Consider the following 18,166-nt stretch of genomic DNA (forward strand, 5'->3'; position numbering starts at 1 on the left):
TTCGTGTATTACATATTTTTACGAGTTTCAAATGGGAGCGAGTTCAGAAATGGATAGTCACTGTGATTGCTGCGTACAGATGCGAGCTGAGTTGGTGACCCTTCGCCCACAGCTCCAGGCTGCTTTGGCTTCCATCACACAGCTTGACGCTGCTGCCAAGGGGCATCACTGTGGGGGGTCGGATGCAGGGATACGAGGGACGGCGAGCACGTCCCACGTGTCCCACGATCGGTCCACTGCTGTGACTGACCCTGGTATTGGATGCACAGTGGTTGCCCCTCACCTGTGGTCGAGTGGGAGATCTTTCCCAAGTCTGGCAGGCAGCAAAAGACTCTCCGAGGGGCCGATCATAGGGCCTCCCCAGTTCGTTTGACGATAAGGTTTTGGGCGTTATCTGTGGCTGACAAAGTCATTCACCCTGTTCCAGAGGAAACTTCTTGGCCCGCTAGGTCAGGGAATTCACAGAGGGTGGCTTTGCTGGTAGTTGGGAGCTCCAACGTTAGGTGTGTAATAAGGCCCCGTAGGAACGTGGCTGCCAAGAAGGGGCAGGAAGCCAGTGTGCACTCCGTGTGCATACCGGGGGGAGCCATTCCAGATGTGGAAAGGGTGCTTCCGAATGCCATGAAGAGTACGGGGTGCAGCCAACTGCAGGTGGTGGGCTCATGTCGGTACCAATTACGTGTGTTGCTTTGGAACAGAGGAGATGCTCTCTGGTTTCGGGCGGTAAAGACTGACAGTCTTGCTTCCGAGATTAACGCGGAGCTCACCATCTGCAGCATCGTCGACAGAACCGACTGCGGTCCTTTGGTGCAGAGCCGAGTGGAGGGTCCGAGTCAGAGGCTCAGACGGTTCCGTGACTGTGTAAGCTGCATATTCGATGACTTGCGGCATCGGGTGGTGGGTTTCCAGGTTCCGCTTAATAGGTCAGGAGTCCACTAGACACACGAAGCGGCTACACGTGTAGCGGGAGCTGTGTGGAAGGCACGTGGCAGTTTTCTTAGGTCAGAGGGTTTCAGGGAACCACAGAAAGGGCGGCCGTCTAAAAGGGGTCAGGTCAAACACAGTAAGGTAGTTGTAGAAACGATCGGTATTGTACTTGTAAATTGTGGTAGCTGTGCTGGAAAACAACCAGAGTTCCAAGCCCTAATATAAAGCACTGAAGCTAGGTACGGAAAGCTGAGTAAAGCCGGAAATAAGTTCAGCCGAAATTTTTTCAAGCGACCTGACAGAGTTCAGAAAGGATACATTAAATACAGTTGATGGTGGGGTATTTATTGCTGTCAGTACTAGTTTACCTTGTAGTGAAACGGAATTAGATAGTTCCTGTGCGCCGGCCGTGGTGGCTGAGCGGTTCTAGGCGCTTGAGTCTGGAACCGCGCGACCGCTACGATCACAGGTTCGAATCCTGCCTCGGGTATGGATGTGTGTGATGTCCTTAGGTTAGTTAGGTTTAAGTAGTTCTAAGTACTAGGGGACTGATGACCTGAGATGTTAAGTCCCATAGTGCTCAGAGCCATTTGAACCATTTTTGAACCATAGTTCCTGCGAAATAGTATGGGAGAGGTTATACTTGACAATCGGAGTAAACAATTAATTGGATCGTTTTACCGACCCCCCGACTCAGAAGATATAGTAGCTGAACAGTTCAAAGAAAACTTGAGTCTCATTTCCAATAGATACCCCACTCATAGAATTATAGTCGGTGGCGATTTCAATCTACCCCCGATATATTGGAAAAATTATGCGTTTAAAGCCAGCGGCAGGCATAAAACGTCATCCGAAATTGTACTGACTGCTTTCTCAGATATTTTGAACAATTAGTTCATGAGCCCACTCGAAGCGTAAATGGTTGCGAAAGCATACTTGACCTCTTAGCAACAAATAATCCTGGACGAATAGGGAGTATCATGACGAATACAGGGATTAGCGACCACAAGGCAGTTGTTGCTAGGCTGGATACCTAACACCCACAACCATCAAAACGTAACACACAGTACTTGTATTTAAAAAAGCTGATAAAAATGCTCTTAACTCCTCTTTAAGAGAGAGTCTCCAATCCTTCCGATCTGATCATGTTAAGCATAGAAAAGATATGGAATGATTTCAGAGAGTTAGTACCGGCAATTGAGAGATATATACCACATAAATTAATATGTGATGGTACTGATTTCCCCCTGGTACACAAAACGGGTCACATCGATGTAGCAGAAGCAACGAAAAAAAGCATGCCAAATTTAAAAGAACGGTAATAAAACACCAAGACTGGCAAAGTTCGAAATATAGCGCGTACTTCAATGCGAGATGCTTTTAATAATTTCCACAGCGAAATTCTGTTTCGAAGTCTGGCAGAAAACCCAAAGAGATTCTGGTCATACATAATGCATACCAGTGGCAAGACGCAATCAATACCTTCACTGCGCAACAACGGTGAAGTCACTGATGATAGTGCCACTAAAGCAGAGTTATTAAACACGATTTTCCGAAACTCCTTCACCAAAGAAGACGAAGTAAATGTTCCGGAATTCCAATCAAGAACAACTGCCAAGATGAGAAACATAGAAGTAGATATCCTCGGTGTAACAAAGCAACTAAAATCACTTAATAAACGCAAGGTCTCCGATCTAGATTGTATACCAGTCAGGTTCCTCTCAAAGTATGCTGATAAAATAGCTCCATATTTAGCAATTATATACAACCACTCGCTCACAGAAAGATCCGTACCTAAAGACTGTAAAATAGCTCAAGTCACGCCAATACCCAAAAAGGGAAGTAGGAGTAATCCGCTGAATTACAGGCCTATATCACTAACGTCGATTTGCAGTAGGGTTTTGGAACATATACTGTATTCGAACATTATGAATTACCTCAAAGAAAACGATTTATTGACACACAGTTAGCATGGTTTCAGAAAATATCGTTCTCGTGAACCACAACTAGCTCTTTATGCTCGTGAAGTAATGAGTGGTATCGACAGGGGATGTCGATTGATTCCATATTTTTGGATTTCCAGAAAGCTTTCTACACCGTTCCTCACAAGCGTCTTCTAATCAAACTGCGTGCCTATGGAATATCACCTCGGTTGCGCGACTAGATTGGTGATTTCCTCTCAGAAAGGGGACAGTTCGTAGTAATAGACGGAAAGCCATCGAGTAAAACAGAAGTAATATCTGGTGTTCCCCAAGGAAGTGTTATAGGCCCTCTATTGTTCCTGATCTATATTAATGACGTAGGAGACAATCTGAGTAGCCGTCTTAGATTGTTAGCAGGTGATGATGTTATTTACCGTCTTGTAAAGTCACCAGATGACCAAAACTAATTGCATAATGATTTAGATAAGATATCTGTGTGGTACGAAGAGTGGCAATTGACCCTGAGTAAAGAAAAGTGTGAAGTTATTCACATCAAGAAATCAGCTAAATTTCGATTATGCAATAAGTCACATAATTCTTAAGTCTGTAAATTCAACTAAATACTTAGGGATTATAATTACAAATAACCCAAATTGGGAGGATCACATAGATAATATTGTGGGTAGAGCAAACCAAAGACTGCGATTTACTGGCAGAACACTTAGGATGTGCAACGGATCTACTAATGAGACTGCTTACACCACACTTGTCCATCCTATTCTAGAGTATTGCTGTACGGTGTGGGATCCGCATCAGGTGGAACTGACGGATGACATCGCAAAAGTACAAAGAAGGACTATCACAATATAGGGGAAATAGTGCCACAGACATGACACTTGAAATGGAGTGGCTATCATTAAAAGAAAGGCGTTTTTCGTTGCAACGGGATCTTCTCATGAAATTTCAATCACCAGTTTTCTCCTCTGATTGCGAAAACATTCTGTTTGCACCCACCTAAATAGGGAGAAATGATCATCACGATAAAATAAGAGAAATCAGGGCTCGCACAGAAAAATTTAAGGGCTCGTTTTTCCCGCGCGCCGTTCGAGAGTGGAACGGGAAAGAGACAGCTTAAAGATCGTTCATCGAACCCTCTGCCAGGCACTGTACTGTGAATAGCAGAGTAACCACGTAGATGTACATGTAGATGTAGATATCGCCATAAATTATTGCACCCCGCTACCTAGATGAAGTAAGTGATTGCAGTTGTAATCGTAGAATACAGCATTCTGCGTTTTGTAGAATACACAGTCTGAAATCTCTGACTTTTAAATTGTGTTGCCAGTAAACATGTGTCCTGGAATCACAGGTGGCCACAGACAGATAAGCGTGCGATTCAACCACAGCGTGACACGATCGATATCAGTACGCCTGCACGTGTTCCGGCTGTACGCTCTTGCATTAGACATGATTCAACCTGGATGGGGGACTTGCTGACTTGCATGGTTACTTACCAACAGTGGTTCTCAACAAGGAATGTGGCAGGCTGTTTTTTTTCCTGAGTTCACAGACCATATAGAAGGTGTATGCTACTTTCTGTCTTCTATTAGGAGTGACTATTGTACATAATTTCTCTGAGAACAAATTTATTATCTAGAGTTAGGTACAAAGTGGCTGAACAGTACTCGATACTCAAACCCGTTGACCACTGAGTATTCAGGCTGTCATAATTGCCAAATGTGATCCCGCTTCACACCAGGTGTCTGCCTGCCCCAGTTCTGTCAGGTGAACTGCACGGGCGTGCCCTGCGTACGGCGGGCCGCTGGTCCACAGCTGTGTGGCGCCACCTGCTGCAGTCGTCGCTGGTGCCGGTGGGCATTGAACCTCGGACCTTCTGGGTTGCACTCGTCACACACCGTCACCCCCTCACTGCTAGTGTTCAACTGGTCCGCAGGGATGTCACACTTTTACCTCCACGAAGGACAGACTGTGGTGTAGTTCAGGTGGCCAGCTGTTGTTGCTGGTTAATGGGGGATGGCTTGGTGTGCTGCTGGACTCCACCGCTGGAGGGACACGTGTCCAGGCTGGGACGTGCAGCACAGTAGGCTCTGGCAGCGCCGCTGTGTCGCAGGGTGCTGGGCACCGTGGCCACGGGACAGTTAGCTAGTTTCCTGTGCCAATGGTTATTTGTACGTTTAAGCAGAGTGATGTGCAATGAGCGATTTTACTTTCAAATTAGAAATTCACTTGTAACTGTCGCTATATTTTTTGTTGTTGAATATAGATGTGAGTTAGTGATCCCAATCCACCACCTTTTATACATTATGAACATACAAATTCTTCTTCAGAACAGGAGTTGTGAAGGAGAAACTTTTCCAGTTTGATGTAAAGTTTGGGTTCGATGTGTGTCAGACATTTTCTGTCACTGGGTAAGAGACCAGAAATTTTGGTTGCAGTATTGTGCACACCTTCTCGTGCCGAATATTACTGTGGTCTAATCAATGTCATTTTTTTCTGGTACTGTAATTAAGTATAGCTTTGTCTTTTTTGAGCTGCAGCGGATTATTTACAGCAAACTTCGTGAGGGAATAAATATACTGTGACGCAGTAATGAAAGTGCTTAACTCCTTAAACAAATGATCGTGAGTGAGCAACAGATCTTGTTGTTACGAAACATTTTTTACCAATGAGTACTCTTTTCTAAAGATGAGTTACCGTTGAACATTATTCCGTACGGCAATACTCAATGAAAATATGGAAAACATGTCAACTTAGCGATTTCTCTCTCCTCAACATTTGCAATGAATCCAAGTTCAAATGTGGGCGAACTAAGTTGTTTTAGAAGTTACAAAATGTGCTTTCACCAGTTTAAACTCTCATTATTACGGACACCTAAAATTCTTGATATTCTAATCCTAGTTGTCGTTTTATTGCCACATGTTACATTTATTGTTGGTGTAGTACCTCCAGATGTGCAGAATTCAATGTGTTGTGTTTCTGAAAAGGAGAGTGGGACCATGCGCAGATAGCCACTGGGGAATATATTTAAGAGCACTGTTTACTATTTCTTCTGTTGCCGTAGCTATATTTAGATCGGTTGCAATACAGTGTGTTTCAAAAAATACCTTACAACTTTGAAAATTCCTATAAATTAATTCATAGTACCTACAGAGATGATTGCGGTGTCAATTTGTAGGGAAATACATCAAGTTTTGTCTCGAGTAATTCGCTAGTGCCGAATCGCGCGGTAAGGAGCGCTAGCGGCAGTTGCGTTAAAGATGGTTGCCTTCACTGCACCCGAGAGGACTAGCTTTGTGTTTTGGTTTGAAGAATCGATTCAGTGACAACAGTTCAGCGTAATTTCCGTACGAAATACGCTGAAGATCGTCCTAGTAGGCCTACAACTTATGAGTGGCATAAATGTTTCGTAGAAACAGGGTGCTCGGTAAGACGTGGATAAATCATCAGGTCGTCCGAGCTCATGTGACGGCGTCGTTCAGCGGGCGAGACAACGTTTTGTCAACAGCCCTACGAAATCGACCCAGCGCGCATCTCGCGATCTGCAAATCCCACATACTCCGAACATTGTAACATGTTCGTGATAGCCCTAACTGGACGTTTTCTGTGTATTGAGCAAGAACAAAGTGTTTTTTTTTTTTTTTTTTTTTCATTAGTCTACTGACTGGTTTGATGCGGCCCGCCACGAATTGCTTTCCTGTGCTAACCTCTTCATCTCAGAGTAGCACTTGCAACCTACGTCCTCAATTATTTGCTTGACGTATTCCAATCTCTGTCTTCCTCTACAGTTTTTGCCCTCTACAGCTCCCTCTAGTACCATGGAAGTCATTCCGTCATGTCTTAGCAGATGTCCTATCATCCTGTCCCTTCTCCTTATCAGTGTTTTCCACATATTCCTTTCCTCTCCGATTCTGCGTAGAACCTCCTCATTTCTTACCTTATCAGTCCACCTAATTTTCAACATTCGTCTATAGCACCACATCTCAAATGCTTCGATTCTCTTCTGTTCCGGTTTTCCCACAGTCCATGTTTCACTACCATACAATGCTTTACTCCAGACGTACATCCTCAGAAATTTCTTCCTCAAATTAACGCCGGTATTTGATATTAGTAGACTTCTCTTGGCCAGAAATGCCTTTTTTGCCATAGCGAGTCTGCTTTTGATGTCCTCCTTGCTCCGTCCGTCATTGGTTATTTTACTGCCTAGGTAGCAGAATTCCTTAACTTCATTGACTTCGTGACCATCAATCCTGATGTTAAGTTTCTCGCTGTTCTCATTTCTACTACTTCCCATTACCTTCGTCTTTCTCCGATTTACTCTCAAACCATACTGTGTACTCATTAGACTGTTCATTCCGTTCAGTAGATCATTTAATTCTTCTACACTTTCACTCAGGATAGCAATGTCATCAGCGAATCGTATCATTGATACCCTATCACCTTGTATTTTAATTCCACTCCTGAACCTTTCTTTTATTTCCATCATTGCTTCCTCCATGTACAGATTGAAGAGTAGGAGCGAAAGGCTACAGCCTTGTCTTACACCCTTCTTAATACGAGCACTTCGTTCTTGATCGTCCACTCTTATTATTCCCTCTTGGTTGTTGTACATATTGTATATGACCCGTCTCTCCCTATAGCTTACCCCTACTTTTTCAGAATCTCGAATAGCTTGCACCATTTTATATTGTCGAACGCTTTTTCCAGGTCGACAAATCCTATGAAAGTGTCTTGATTTTTCTTTAGCCTTGCTTCCATTACTAGCCGTAACGTCAGAATTGCCTCTCTCGTCCCTTTACTTTTCCTAAAGCCAAACTGATCGTCACCTAGCGCATTCTCAATTTTCTTTTCCACTCTTCTGTATATTATTCTTGTAAGCAGCTTCGATGCATGAGCTGTTAAGCTGATTGTGCGATAATTCTTGCACTTGTCAGCTCTTGCCGTCTTCGGAATTGTGTGGATGATGCTTTTCCGAAAGTCAGATGGTATGTCGCCAGACTCATATATTCTACACACCAACGTGAATAGTCGTTTTGTTGCCATTTCCCCCAATGATTTTAGAAATTCTGATGGAATGTTATCTATCCCTTCTGCCTTATTTGACCGTAAGTCCTCCAAAGCTCTTTTAAATTCCGATTCTAATACTGGATCCCCTATCTCTTCTAAATCGACTCCTGTTTCTTCTTCTATCACATCAGACAAATCTTCACCCTCATAGAGGCTTTCAATGTATTCTTTCCACCTACCTGCTCTCTCCTCTGCATTTAACAGTGGAATTCCCGTTGCACTCTTAATGTTACCACCGTTGCTTTTAATGTCACCAAAGGTTGTTTTGACTTTCCTGTATGCTGTATGCTGTCTTCAAATTTTTCCTGCAGCTATTTCGTCTTAGCTTCCCTGCACTCCCTATTTATTTCATTCCTCAGTGACTTGTATTTCTGTATTCCTGATCTTCCCGGAACATGTTTGTACTTCCTCCTTTCATCAATCAACTGAAGTATTTCTTCTGTTACCCATGGTTTCTTCGCAGCTACCTTCTTTGTACCTATGTTTTCCTTCCCAACTTCTGTGATGGCCCTTTTTAGAGATGTCCATTCCTCTTCAGCTGTACTGCCTACTGCGCTATTCCTTATTGCTGTATCTATAGCGTTAGAGAACTTCAAACGTATCTCGTCATTACTTAGTACTTCCGTATCCCACTTCTTTGCGTATTGATTCTTCCTGACTAATGTCTTGAACTTCAGCCTACTCTTCATTACTACTATATTGTGATCTGAGTCTATATCTGCTCCTGGGTACGCCTTACAATCCAGTATCTGATTTCAGAATCTCTATCTGACCATGATGTAATCTAATTGAAATCTTCCAGTATCTCCTGGCCTTTTCCAAGTATACCTCCTCCTCTTGTGATTCTTGAACAGGGTTTGACCCAAGCCCATATTCTCCTGTAACCTTTTCTTCTACTCCTTCCCCTACAACTGCATTCCAGTCGCCCATGACTATTAGATTTTCGTCCCCCTTTACATACTACATTACCCTTTCAATATCCTCATACACTTTCTCTATCTGTTCATCTTCAGCTTGCGACATCGGCATGTATACCTGAACTATCGTTGTCGGTGTTGGTCTGCTGTCGATTCTGATTAGAGCAACCCGGTCACTGAACTGTTCACAGTAACACACCCTCTGCCCTACCTTCCTATTCATAACGAATCCTACACCTGTTATACCATTCTCTGCTGCTGTTGATATTACCCGAAATCCTTGTCTTCCTTCCACTTCACTTCACTGACCCCTACTATATCTAGATGGAGCCTTTGCATTTCCCTTTTCAGATTTTCTAGTTTCCCTACCACGTTCAAGCTTCTGACATTCCACGTCCCGACTCGTAGAACGTTATCTATTCGTTGCTTATTCAATCTTTTTCTCATGGTAACCTCCCCCTTGGCAGTCCCCTCCCCGAGTTCCGAATGGGGGACTATTCCGGAATCTTTTGTCAATGGAGAGACCATCATGACACTTCTTCAATTACAGGCCACATGTCCTGTGGATACACGTTACGTGTCTTTAATGCAGTGGTTTCCATTGCCTTCTGCATCCTCATGTCGTTGATCATTGCTGATTCTTCCGCCTTTAGGGGCAATTTCCCACCCCTAGGACAAGATAGTGCCCTGAACCTCTATCCGCTCCTCCGCTGGCAGAATGAGGCTGACTTCTTATGCCGGAAGTCTTCGGCCGCCAATGCTGATTATTTATCAAAATATAGGCAGTGGCGGGGATCGAACCCGGGACCGAAGACGTTTTTGATTATGAATCAAAGACGCTACACCTTTTTTTTTTTTTTTTTAATTTCATTTTGTTCGCTATTGCTCGTTGCATCTGCTCGGGGCGGACGTCGTAAGACATCCATTTATGTTGATCGATTGACTCAGTTTTTTTATTACAGAGAGCACATAACTCTCTGACCAAACACGCTGAGCTACCGTGCTGGCTCCCCTAGACCACGGGTCCCTTTTCGTGTGAGAGAATCGTCAATGGGATAGTATACCTGGATATGTTACAACAATTTTTGATCCTACCACCTGTCGATGAGGATGACCAACAACAAAATATTTACTTCATGTAAGATGGTGCAACACTACCTAGCTGACGTCCAGGATTTTCTTGTACTTACCAGGTCAATGGATTAGCTGTGGTGCGCCAAATCCTGACACCACTCGATTTTTTTGCGGGGATTCATCAAGGATATCATGTTTGTAGATCCCGTGGCAGCTTCTCTACCTGAACTTGTAGTAAGAATTTACGCTTCCGCCGAACAAGTTACACCCGCAATGCTACAGCGAGTTCGGGAAGAAATTGACTTCCGATAGGATGTGTGCAGGATAACCAACGGAAGCCACATACAACATCTTTACTTTAATCAAAATATCCACGGGTGTACTTCCGGTCTACAGTGTCCAACGGGCACAATATTTCGGCCATCATCAGGTGAACTGACGGACTGAGCTCCTGTGAACGTGCCGGCACGGAGATCCGTACGCTATGGCTGCTCAGAGGGAACTGGGTTCGGTCGCGACGGCGGCCGATTTAAATACCCTCCGCCCGCGGCGCGCTCCCTCCGCCGTCGGCGCCCAGCGCCACGGTCGCGCGGTGGAACAGATTGCGACGGCGTCTTAGATGACGTCGGTGTGATGGCTCTGTCCTCCGTGGTCGTCACAACTATACGTCTGCTCGATTTACTCTTGATTAACCCGATCGCTGGTTCCCAAGCCTTGCTAAGATTATAGCCACAGTCACGGTTTACGAGGTCGTCATTGGTGCGAATTTCGATGGCCTCTCGAGCAACGCTATCCCAGTATCTCGACGTCTGTACCAGAATCCACGTGCGTTCATACTTCATAGCGCGATTTTTCGACAAACAATGTTCAGCGACCGCCGACTTGCTCGGATACATCAGTCGAGTGTGCCTCTGGTGTTCACGGCATCGATCCTCGACGGTACGCATCGTCTGACCAATATACGACTTGCCACACTGACACGGAATCTGGTACACGCCGGCCTTCCTCAGACCGAGGTCATCGTTGGCACTCCCCACCAGTGCACGAGTTTTATTCGGAGGACAAAACACAGTTCCGACCCGGTGTTTCTTCAAAATGCGGGCGATTTTCCCCGAGAGTACGCCTGTATATGGAATAAACGCAGTGCCTACCTCCTCCCTCGTGATTTCATCCATCTCCACAGGTTGTGCTGCAGTGGTTGGGCGGAGAGCACGTTGAATCCGCCACTCTGAGTACCCATTTTTTCGAAATACAGTTCCAAGATGTTCGAATTCCTGGGGTAGACTCTCTGCGTCAGAGATAGTGCGCGCCCTATGTACTAGATTTTTAAGTATCCCATTCCTCTGTGAAGGGTGGTGGCAGCTGCGTGCAAATACAGATCAGTGTGCGTTGTCTTCCGATACACGCCATGACCTAGGGTGCCGCCAGCCCTTCTCCTGACTAAGGCGTCAAGGAAAGGTCATTTACCCTCTGTTTCAGTCTCCATAGTGAATTTGATGTTGGGGTGTATGGAGTTTAGATGTGTAAGGAAGTCAAGGAGTTTATCCATACCGTGTGGCCTGATGACGAACGTGTCGTCCACGTAACGGAAAAAGCAAGTAGGTTTCCATTCGGATGACGACAGGGATTTCTCCTCGAAGTTCTCCATGTACAACACACGAGGATTCTGGTACAGAAGTCGAGATACTGGGACAGCGTTGTTAGAGAGGCCATCGAAATTCGCACCAATAACGACCTCATAAACCGTGACTGTGGCTATAATCTCAGCAAGGCTTGGGAACCAGCGATTGGGTTAATCAAGAGTAAATCGAGCAAACGTATAGTTGTGACGACCACGGCGGACAGAGCCACTACTCCGACGTCATCTCAGACGCCGTCGCAATCTGTTCCACCGCGCGACCGTGGCGCGGGGCGCAGACAGCGGAGGGAGCGCGCCGCGGGCGGAGGGTATTTAAATCGCCCGCCGTCGCGACCGAACCCAGTTCCCTCTGAGCAGCCATAGCGTACGGATCTCCGTGCCGGCACGTTCACAGGAGCTCAGTCCGTCAGTTCACTTGAGGATGGCGACATGTATGATCGCCGAAATATTGTGCCCGTTGGACACTGTAGACCGGCAGTACACCCGTGGATATTTTGATTATCAAATACGCCAGGAGAAACTCAAGAATCACATCTTTAGTTTAAGTTAAAAACAGGTGATGTGTTTCCCTACAAAATAACACTAAATCCAGCTCTATATATTCTTGCAGTGAATTGTGTAAGTCGTGCTTTTTGGAACACCCTGTACAAGTGTGGCCGGCAGAGAGAGCTACTTGCGCTCGCTACAGCGTGGGGCGCGACTGCGGCAGGTGTGCGAGGCGGCGCTGGGGTCCCGGGAGGTGCGCGGGCTGCTGGAGGCGGCGCCGCGGCGGCGGCCGGCGCTGGCGCTGCTGGACGGCGCCTTCCCCGACTGCCTGCTGGCGCTGGCGCACCGCCTGGGAGCGCCGCACGCGCTCCTCAACACCGTGGCCGCGCACCCGGGGGCGGCCAGCTGGGCCGCCGCCAGCCCCGCGCCCTTCAGCGTCACGCCCTTCATGGGCCTGCCCTACACCGACCGCATGGCCCTGCCGCAGCGCCTGCTCAACGCCGCCTGCCACGTCGCCCTCAGGGCCATGCAGGTCCTCAGCACCAAGGTGGGTCACTCACCCGTTCACTAGCACCGCTACAGCCCACCTGCGTTGGCCCTCCATGTCACCATTGAGGCGGGTAAAAGTCACTCGGCAAAATCCAATACGTACTGAAACGTTCCCTTAAAAAATTTATGAATTACTGTGCTGAAAACCTCTTATATATATATGCCCAGATCGTCCGCTCTTAAAATTTTGCCATCTCTCTCCCCAAATCCACCACTGCTGGCGGCTGCCCTCCAACTGCGCAACGCTACGAGCTGTTAACAGTCGACTGCCCAACACAACAATAGCATACACTCCAACAATGCAAACCAACCACAGACTGCACACAGCGCAGTCAGTGATTTTCATACAGAGCGCTACGTGGCGTTACCAACATAAAAACCTAAACAGCCTATTTACAGTACAAAACACGCGTGACATCGCAACAGTTACGCTTATTCTCACGACGTCACATTCATTCGCTTTGCTAGCTTACGACCGAGTTATCACCTACAGTAGTGAGAATCAGTGTGAAACCTGGGTTTCTACGAATATAACTGTACGGGGACTGTAGCATACTGTATCGAATTTGTTATAAAAGCACGCTGAAGCGCCAAAGAAACTGGTATAGGCACGCGTATCCAAATACAAAGATATGTATAGAGGCAGAATACGGCGCTGAGGTCTGCAACGCCTGTATAAGACAGCAAGTCTCTGGCGCAGTTGTTAGATCGCTTTTTGCAACTACAATGGCAGGTTATCAAGATTTAAGTGAACGAGATTTTCACTCTCCAGCGGAGTGTGCGCTGATATGAAACTTCCTGGCAGATTAAAACTGTGTGCCGGACCGAGACTCGGGACCTTTGCCTTTCGCGGGCAAGTGCTCTACCAACTGAGCTACCCAAGCACGACTCACGCCCCGTCCTCACAGCTTTAATCTGCCAGGAAGTTTCGTATCAACGCACACTTCGCTGCAGAGTGAAAATCTCACTCTGGTAACATCCCCCAGGCTGTGGCTAAGCCATGCCTCCGCAATATCCTTTCTTCCAGGAGTGCTAGTTCTGCAAGGTTCGCAGGAGAGCTTCTGTTAAGTCTGGAAGGTAGGAGACGAGGTACTGGCAGAAGTAAAGCTGTGAGGACGGGGCTTGAGTCGTGCTTGGGTAGCTCAGTCGGTAGAGCACTTGCCCGCGAAAGGAAAAGTTCCCGAGTTCGAGTCTCGGTCCGGCACACACTTTTAATCTGCCAGGATGTGTCAAGATTTAAGTGAGTTTCCACGTGGTGTTATAGTCGTCGCACGAACGATGCGACACAGCATCTCAGAGGTGGCGCTGAAGTGGGGATTTTCCTGAGTGTGCCTTGAATATCAGGAATCCGGCAAAACATCAAACCTCTGACATCGCTGCGGCTGGAAAGTTCAAAGTGACGGAAATTGCTGCTGATTTCAATTCTGTGCCATCAACAAGTGTCAGCGAGCGAACCATTCAACGAGACATCATCGATGTGGGCTTTCGGAGCCGAAGTCCCACTCGTGTACTCTTGATGACTGCACGGCACAAACTTTTACGCTTCGCCTGGCCCCGTCAACACCGACACTGAGCTACCGATGACTGGAAACACGTTTCCTGGTCGGACGAGGCTCGTTTCAAATTGTATCGAGCGGATGGACGTGTGCGGGTATGGAGACAACCCCATGTATCCATAGACCCTGCATGTCAGCAAGGTACTGTTCAAGTTGGTGGGGGCTCTGTAATGGTGTGGGGCGTGTGGAGTTGGAGTGATATAGGCCCATCTAGATACGACTCTGACAGGTGACACGTATGTAAGCATCCTGTCTGATCACCTGCATCCATTCGTGACCATTGTGCATTCCGATAGGCAATTCCATCAGGACACTGCGACACCCCACACGTCCAGAACTGCTACGGAGTGGTTCCAGGAACACTCTTCTGAATCTAAACATTTCCGCTGGCGAGCAAACTCCCCAGACGTGACCATTATTGAGCATATCTGCGAAGCCTTGTACATGTTGTTCAGGAGAGATCTCCACCCCGTCGTACTCTTGCCGATTTATGGACAGCCTTCAGGGATTCGTGGTGTCAGTTCCCTCCAACACTACTTCTGATGTTACTCGAGTCCGTGCCACGCCGTGTTGCGGCACTTCTACGCGTTCGTGGAGGCCCTGCGTGATATTAAACAGGTGTACCAGTTTCTTTGGCTCTTCAGTGTACATATAACACATAACCAAACCTGACGGAATTACGTAGTTTCTTTCATAACACGCGTTACAAAATAAGGAGTTTGCATGTCTTGCGTAGAAATTGATATAAAGGCACTCATTCTGCTGTTGTTGCATCGTTAGTCCCTTGTCCAACCTCAATTTTTAGTTACCTCAAAAATTGTCTTCAGCATTGATTCTGTTAGGGTTTGTAGTTCTTGCAGTGGAACTGTCACCCAGTCTTCTCGTATCACACTTTTCAGATCACGCACGGCCCCAGATTGCCTCCTATTGCGATAAACTGACGTTCCATTGCGATTAACACGCCTTGCAAGCATCCCACGGGGTTCATATCCGGGCTACGTGCGGGCGAGGGCGAGACATCTTCAAATCACTTTCGGCTGTAGCAGAAACCTGCACAGATGCATTATCTTGTTGAAACATTAGACTTCCGTCCCCTAGGACCTCATACATTCTAATCAGTTCTGCCTCTAGCAGCCCAGTCTGTGTGTCAGAGCTTACAGTAGAGTTCAGCCAAGCAATGCGTGATTCACGTTTTGGTCAGAAATCTGTCCAAATCGTAACACTTCCACCACCAAAATTTCTGCTCATTCTTACCTGTTGCTCTGTTCTCAGATCATCCCAGTAATATTGAAATCCATCTGGTCCATCTGAATTAAACTTCTTATTATCACTGAAGCTCATTTTACCCCGTCCTGAATTCCATGACATACGTTTTCCAGCAAACTCCAATTTAGCCTATTTATGTTTCAGTGTTAGAATAAGTTTCTGCAGTCGTTTCTCGAATACAAGGTATTTGTCGTATGACAAACTTTATTATACACATCTAGCATTTAAATCAGCAACAAGTTGAAGAGTAATGGTTTGTGGTCCTCGCTTTGCGCAAAAGGAACCGTTTCGATGCCTCAAATAATTTTCTACATAGTAGAATAACTACGAGGGTTGCCCAGAAAGTAATGCACCACATTTTTTCTTCTCTACTGAAAACAATGCTACGAATAGGAAACGTTACGTGTGTATTGTTTGAAGTCTCCTGAGTGAGAGCGCCAAGTTTCCGCCACTTCCGTCAGATAGCGCATCTGCGGGACAGTTTCAAAATGGCGTCTGTAGGTGATGTAAGTTACAAGCAGAGTGCCGTTATTGAATTTCTCCCTACAGAGAAAGAAACAGTTGGGAACATTCACAAACACTTGTGCCAAGCCTATGGAGCATCTGCTGCCGACAGAAGTACAGTTAGTCACTGGGCATGGAGGACGTGGTCGTCACTTCGTGGAAGACATTTTGAGGACAATGAGGAGGTGATTCACACAGTGAAGCACTGTCTCCACCACCAGGATAATGATTGGTATGGACAGGCAAACACGCCCTGGTTTCACGCTGGAAGAAGGTATTCGAATGGGATGGAGAATACGTGGAAAAATAGGGTGTGTAGATAAAACATCATTCTTTCGTGCATGTAATTCTGATTATGTTTTATAAAGAACTATTGACGAAAAAAATGCGGTTCATTACTTTGTGAGCAACCCTCGTATAACTATACTGCGCCAACTGCAAGTCTTCCTGTTCGGTACCAGTTGGCAAGTGACGCAGTCGGCGCAATGTAGTTATGTTTATGTTGGTGCCTGATACTTTTACATTTGAGATGCCAATGTGTAGTGATCTTCGTGGTAGTGGGAAGTGTATATGCAGTGTGAAGCGACGTGTAACACTGATGTTGTAAACATATCAAAGCATAAGATCCGATGATGACAGCGTAGCTCTGTCAAAACTGATCAGCCAATAAAATCCGTTTTTCGCGATCTTGGGTTGTGAAGTTTTCTTCAGTTACCATATTTGGAGTGAAGTTGATGTTTCAACGCATTCCAGAGGCGGGTTCAGGTCGGACACTTGGTAGGCCAGTCCCTTTGAAGAACTCTGTTGTAAGCAAAGCGTTGCCTCGTGACAAGACGCACTGTGGTGCTGACACACCCTCACACTCGTCATCTTTCCAGATACCTGACATGTCGCTTAGCACTGGCTACAGAAATGTGTGCCTTGTGAGGAACTATCCGATCGTTGTATCGCACTCTGTTAAACTCCTTATGTGAATGAGGGGCATGAAAGGGAAGCAGTGGATGGGAAGGGAGTGAGACAGGGTTGTAGCTATTCAATCTGTATATTGAGCAAGCAGTAAAGGAAAAAAAACATTTGGAGTAGGAATTAAAATCCATGGAGAAGAAATAAAAACTTTGAGGTTTACTGACGACACCATAATTCTATCAGAGACTTCAAAGGACAAGGAAGAGCAGTTGAACGGAATGGACAGTATCTTGAAAGGAGGATATAAGATGAACATCAACAAAAGCAAAATGGGAATAATGGAATATAGTTGAATTAAATCAGGTGATGCTGAGGGCGTTAGATTAGGAAATGAGACACTTTTATAGTAGCAGATGAGTTTTGCTATTTGGGGAACAAAATAACTGATGATGGTCGAAGTAGAGAGGATATAAAATGAAGACGAGCAATGGCAAGGAAAGTGTTTCCGAAGAAGAGAAATTTGTTAATATCGAGTATAGATTTAAATGTCAGGAAGTCTTTTCTGAAAGTATTTGTATGGACTGTAGCCATATATGGAAGCGAAACATTGATGGTAAATAGTTTAGACAAGAAGATAATCTAGCTTGCGAAATGTGGTGCCATAGAAGAATGCTGAAGATGAGGAGGTACTAAACAGAATTGGAGAGAAGAGAAATTTGTGGTACAGCCTGACCAAAAGAAGGGATCGGTTGGTAGGACACATTCTGAGACATCAAGGGATCATCAATTTAGTACTGAAGGGAAGTTTGTGGGATAAAAATCTTAGAGGCAGACCAAGAGATGAATACAGTAAGCAGATTCAGAGGGATATAGGTTGTAATCGTTATTTGGAGATGAAGCAACTTGCACAGGATAGGGTAGCATGGAGGGCTGCATCAAAACAGTCTCTGCATTGAAGACTACAATAACAACAATGATGTGAATTTGGTAGCTGGACTGCTGGAAGCACATCGGAACTCACAAATAATCTCTTCTGCTGGTTTCATGTGATTGCCCTACAGCTACCCTCTGCAATTCTCAATGATCCGCATCAGTCAGCCTACCTGGTCTCGGTTTAGCTGTGCTCATTCCTTTACTTTTTGACTTCATAATCACACTACCAATAGTCTACTTGGGCTCCTTCAGAATGATTCAAATGCTCCTGATGGTTTTGTTAATCAGGTGTCATTCAATGACCAGTCAACGTATGACGTCACTGAGGTCTCCTTGCTGACCCACGTTGCTGTTACTGCTTCTCTGCCGACAATGGAATACTCCGCAACTCGTTTTATTCTG

General features: G+C 45.8%; 1 protein-coding gene across 1 annotated transcript in view; it reads left to right on the forward strand.

Moving 5' to 3' along the window:
* LOC124551186 (UDP-glucuronosyltransferase 2C1-like) overlaps positions 1-18,166 on the forward strand; it is a 123,008-nt gene that overhangs the window by 84,422 nt on the left and 20,420 nt on the right. The window contains exons 5-6 of the mRNA XM_047126174.1: positions 4,609-4,852; positions 12,274-12,597. Coding sequence (XP_046982130.1) covers positions 4,609-4,852; positions 12,274-12,597 — 568 coding nt within the window. The remainder of the gene's footprint in view (positions 1-4,608; positions 4,853-12,273; positions 12,598-18,166) is intronic.

This window comes from Schistocerca americana, chromosome 9, assembly GCF_021461395.2.
Source record: "Schistocerca americana isolate TAMUIC-IGC-003095 chromosome 9, iqSchAmer2.1, whole genome shotgun sequence".
Classification (NCBI taxonomy): domain Eukaryota; kingdom Metazoa; phylum Arthropoda; class Insecta; order Orthoptera; family Acrididae; genus Schistocerca; species Schistocerca americana.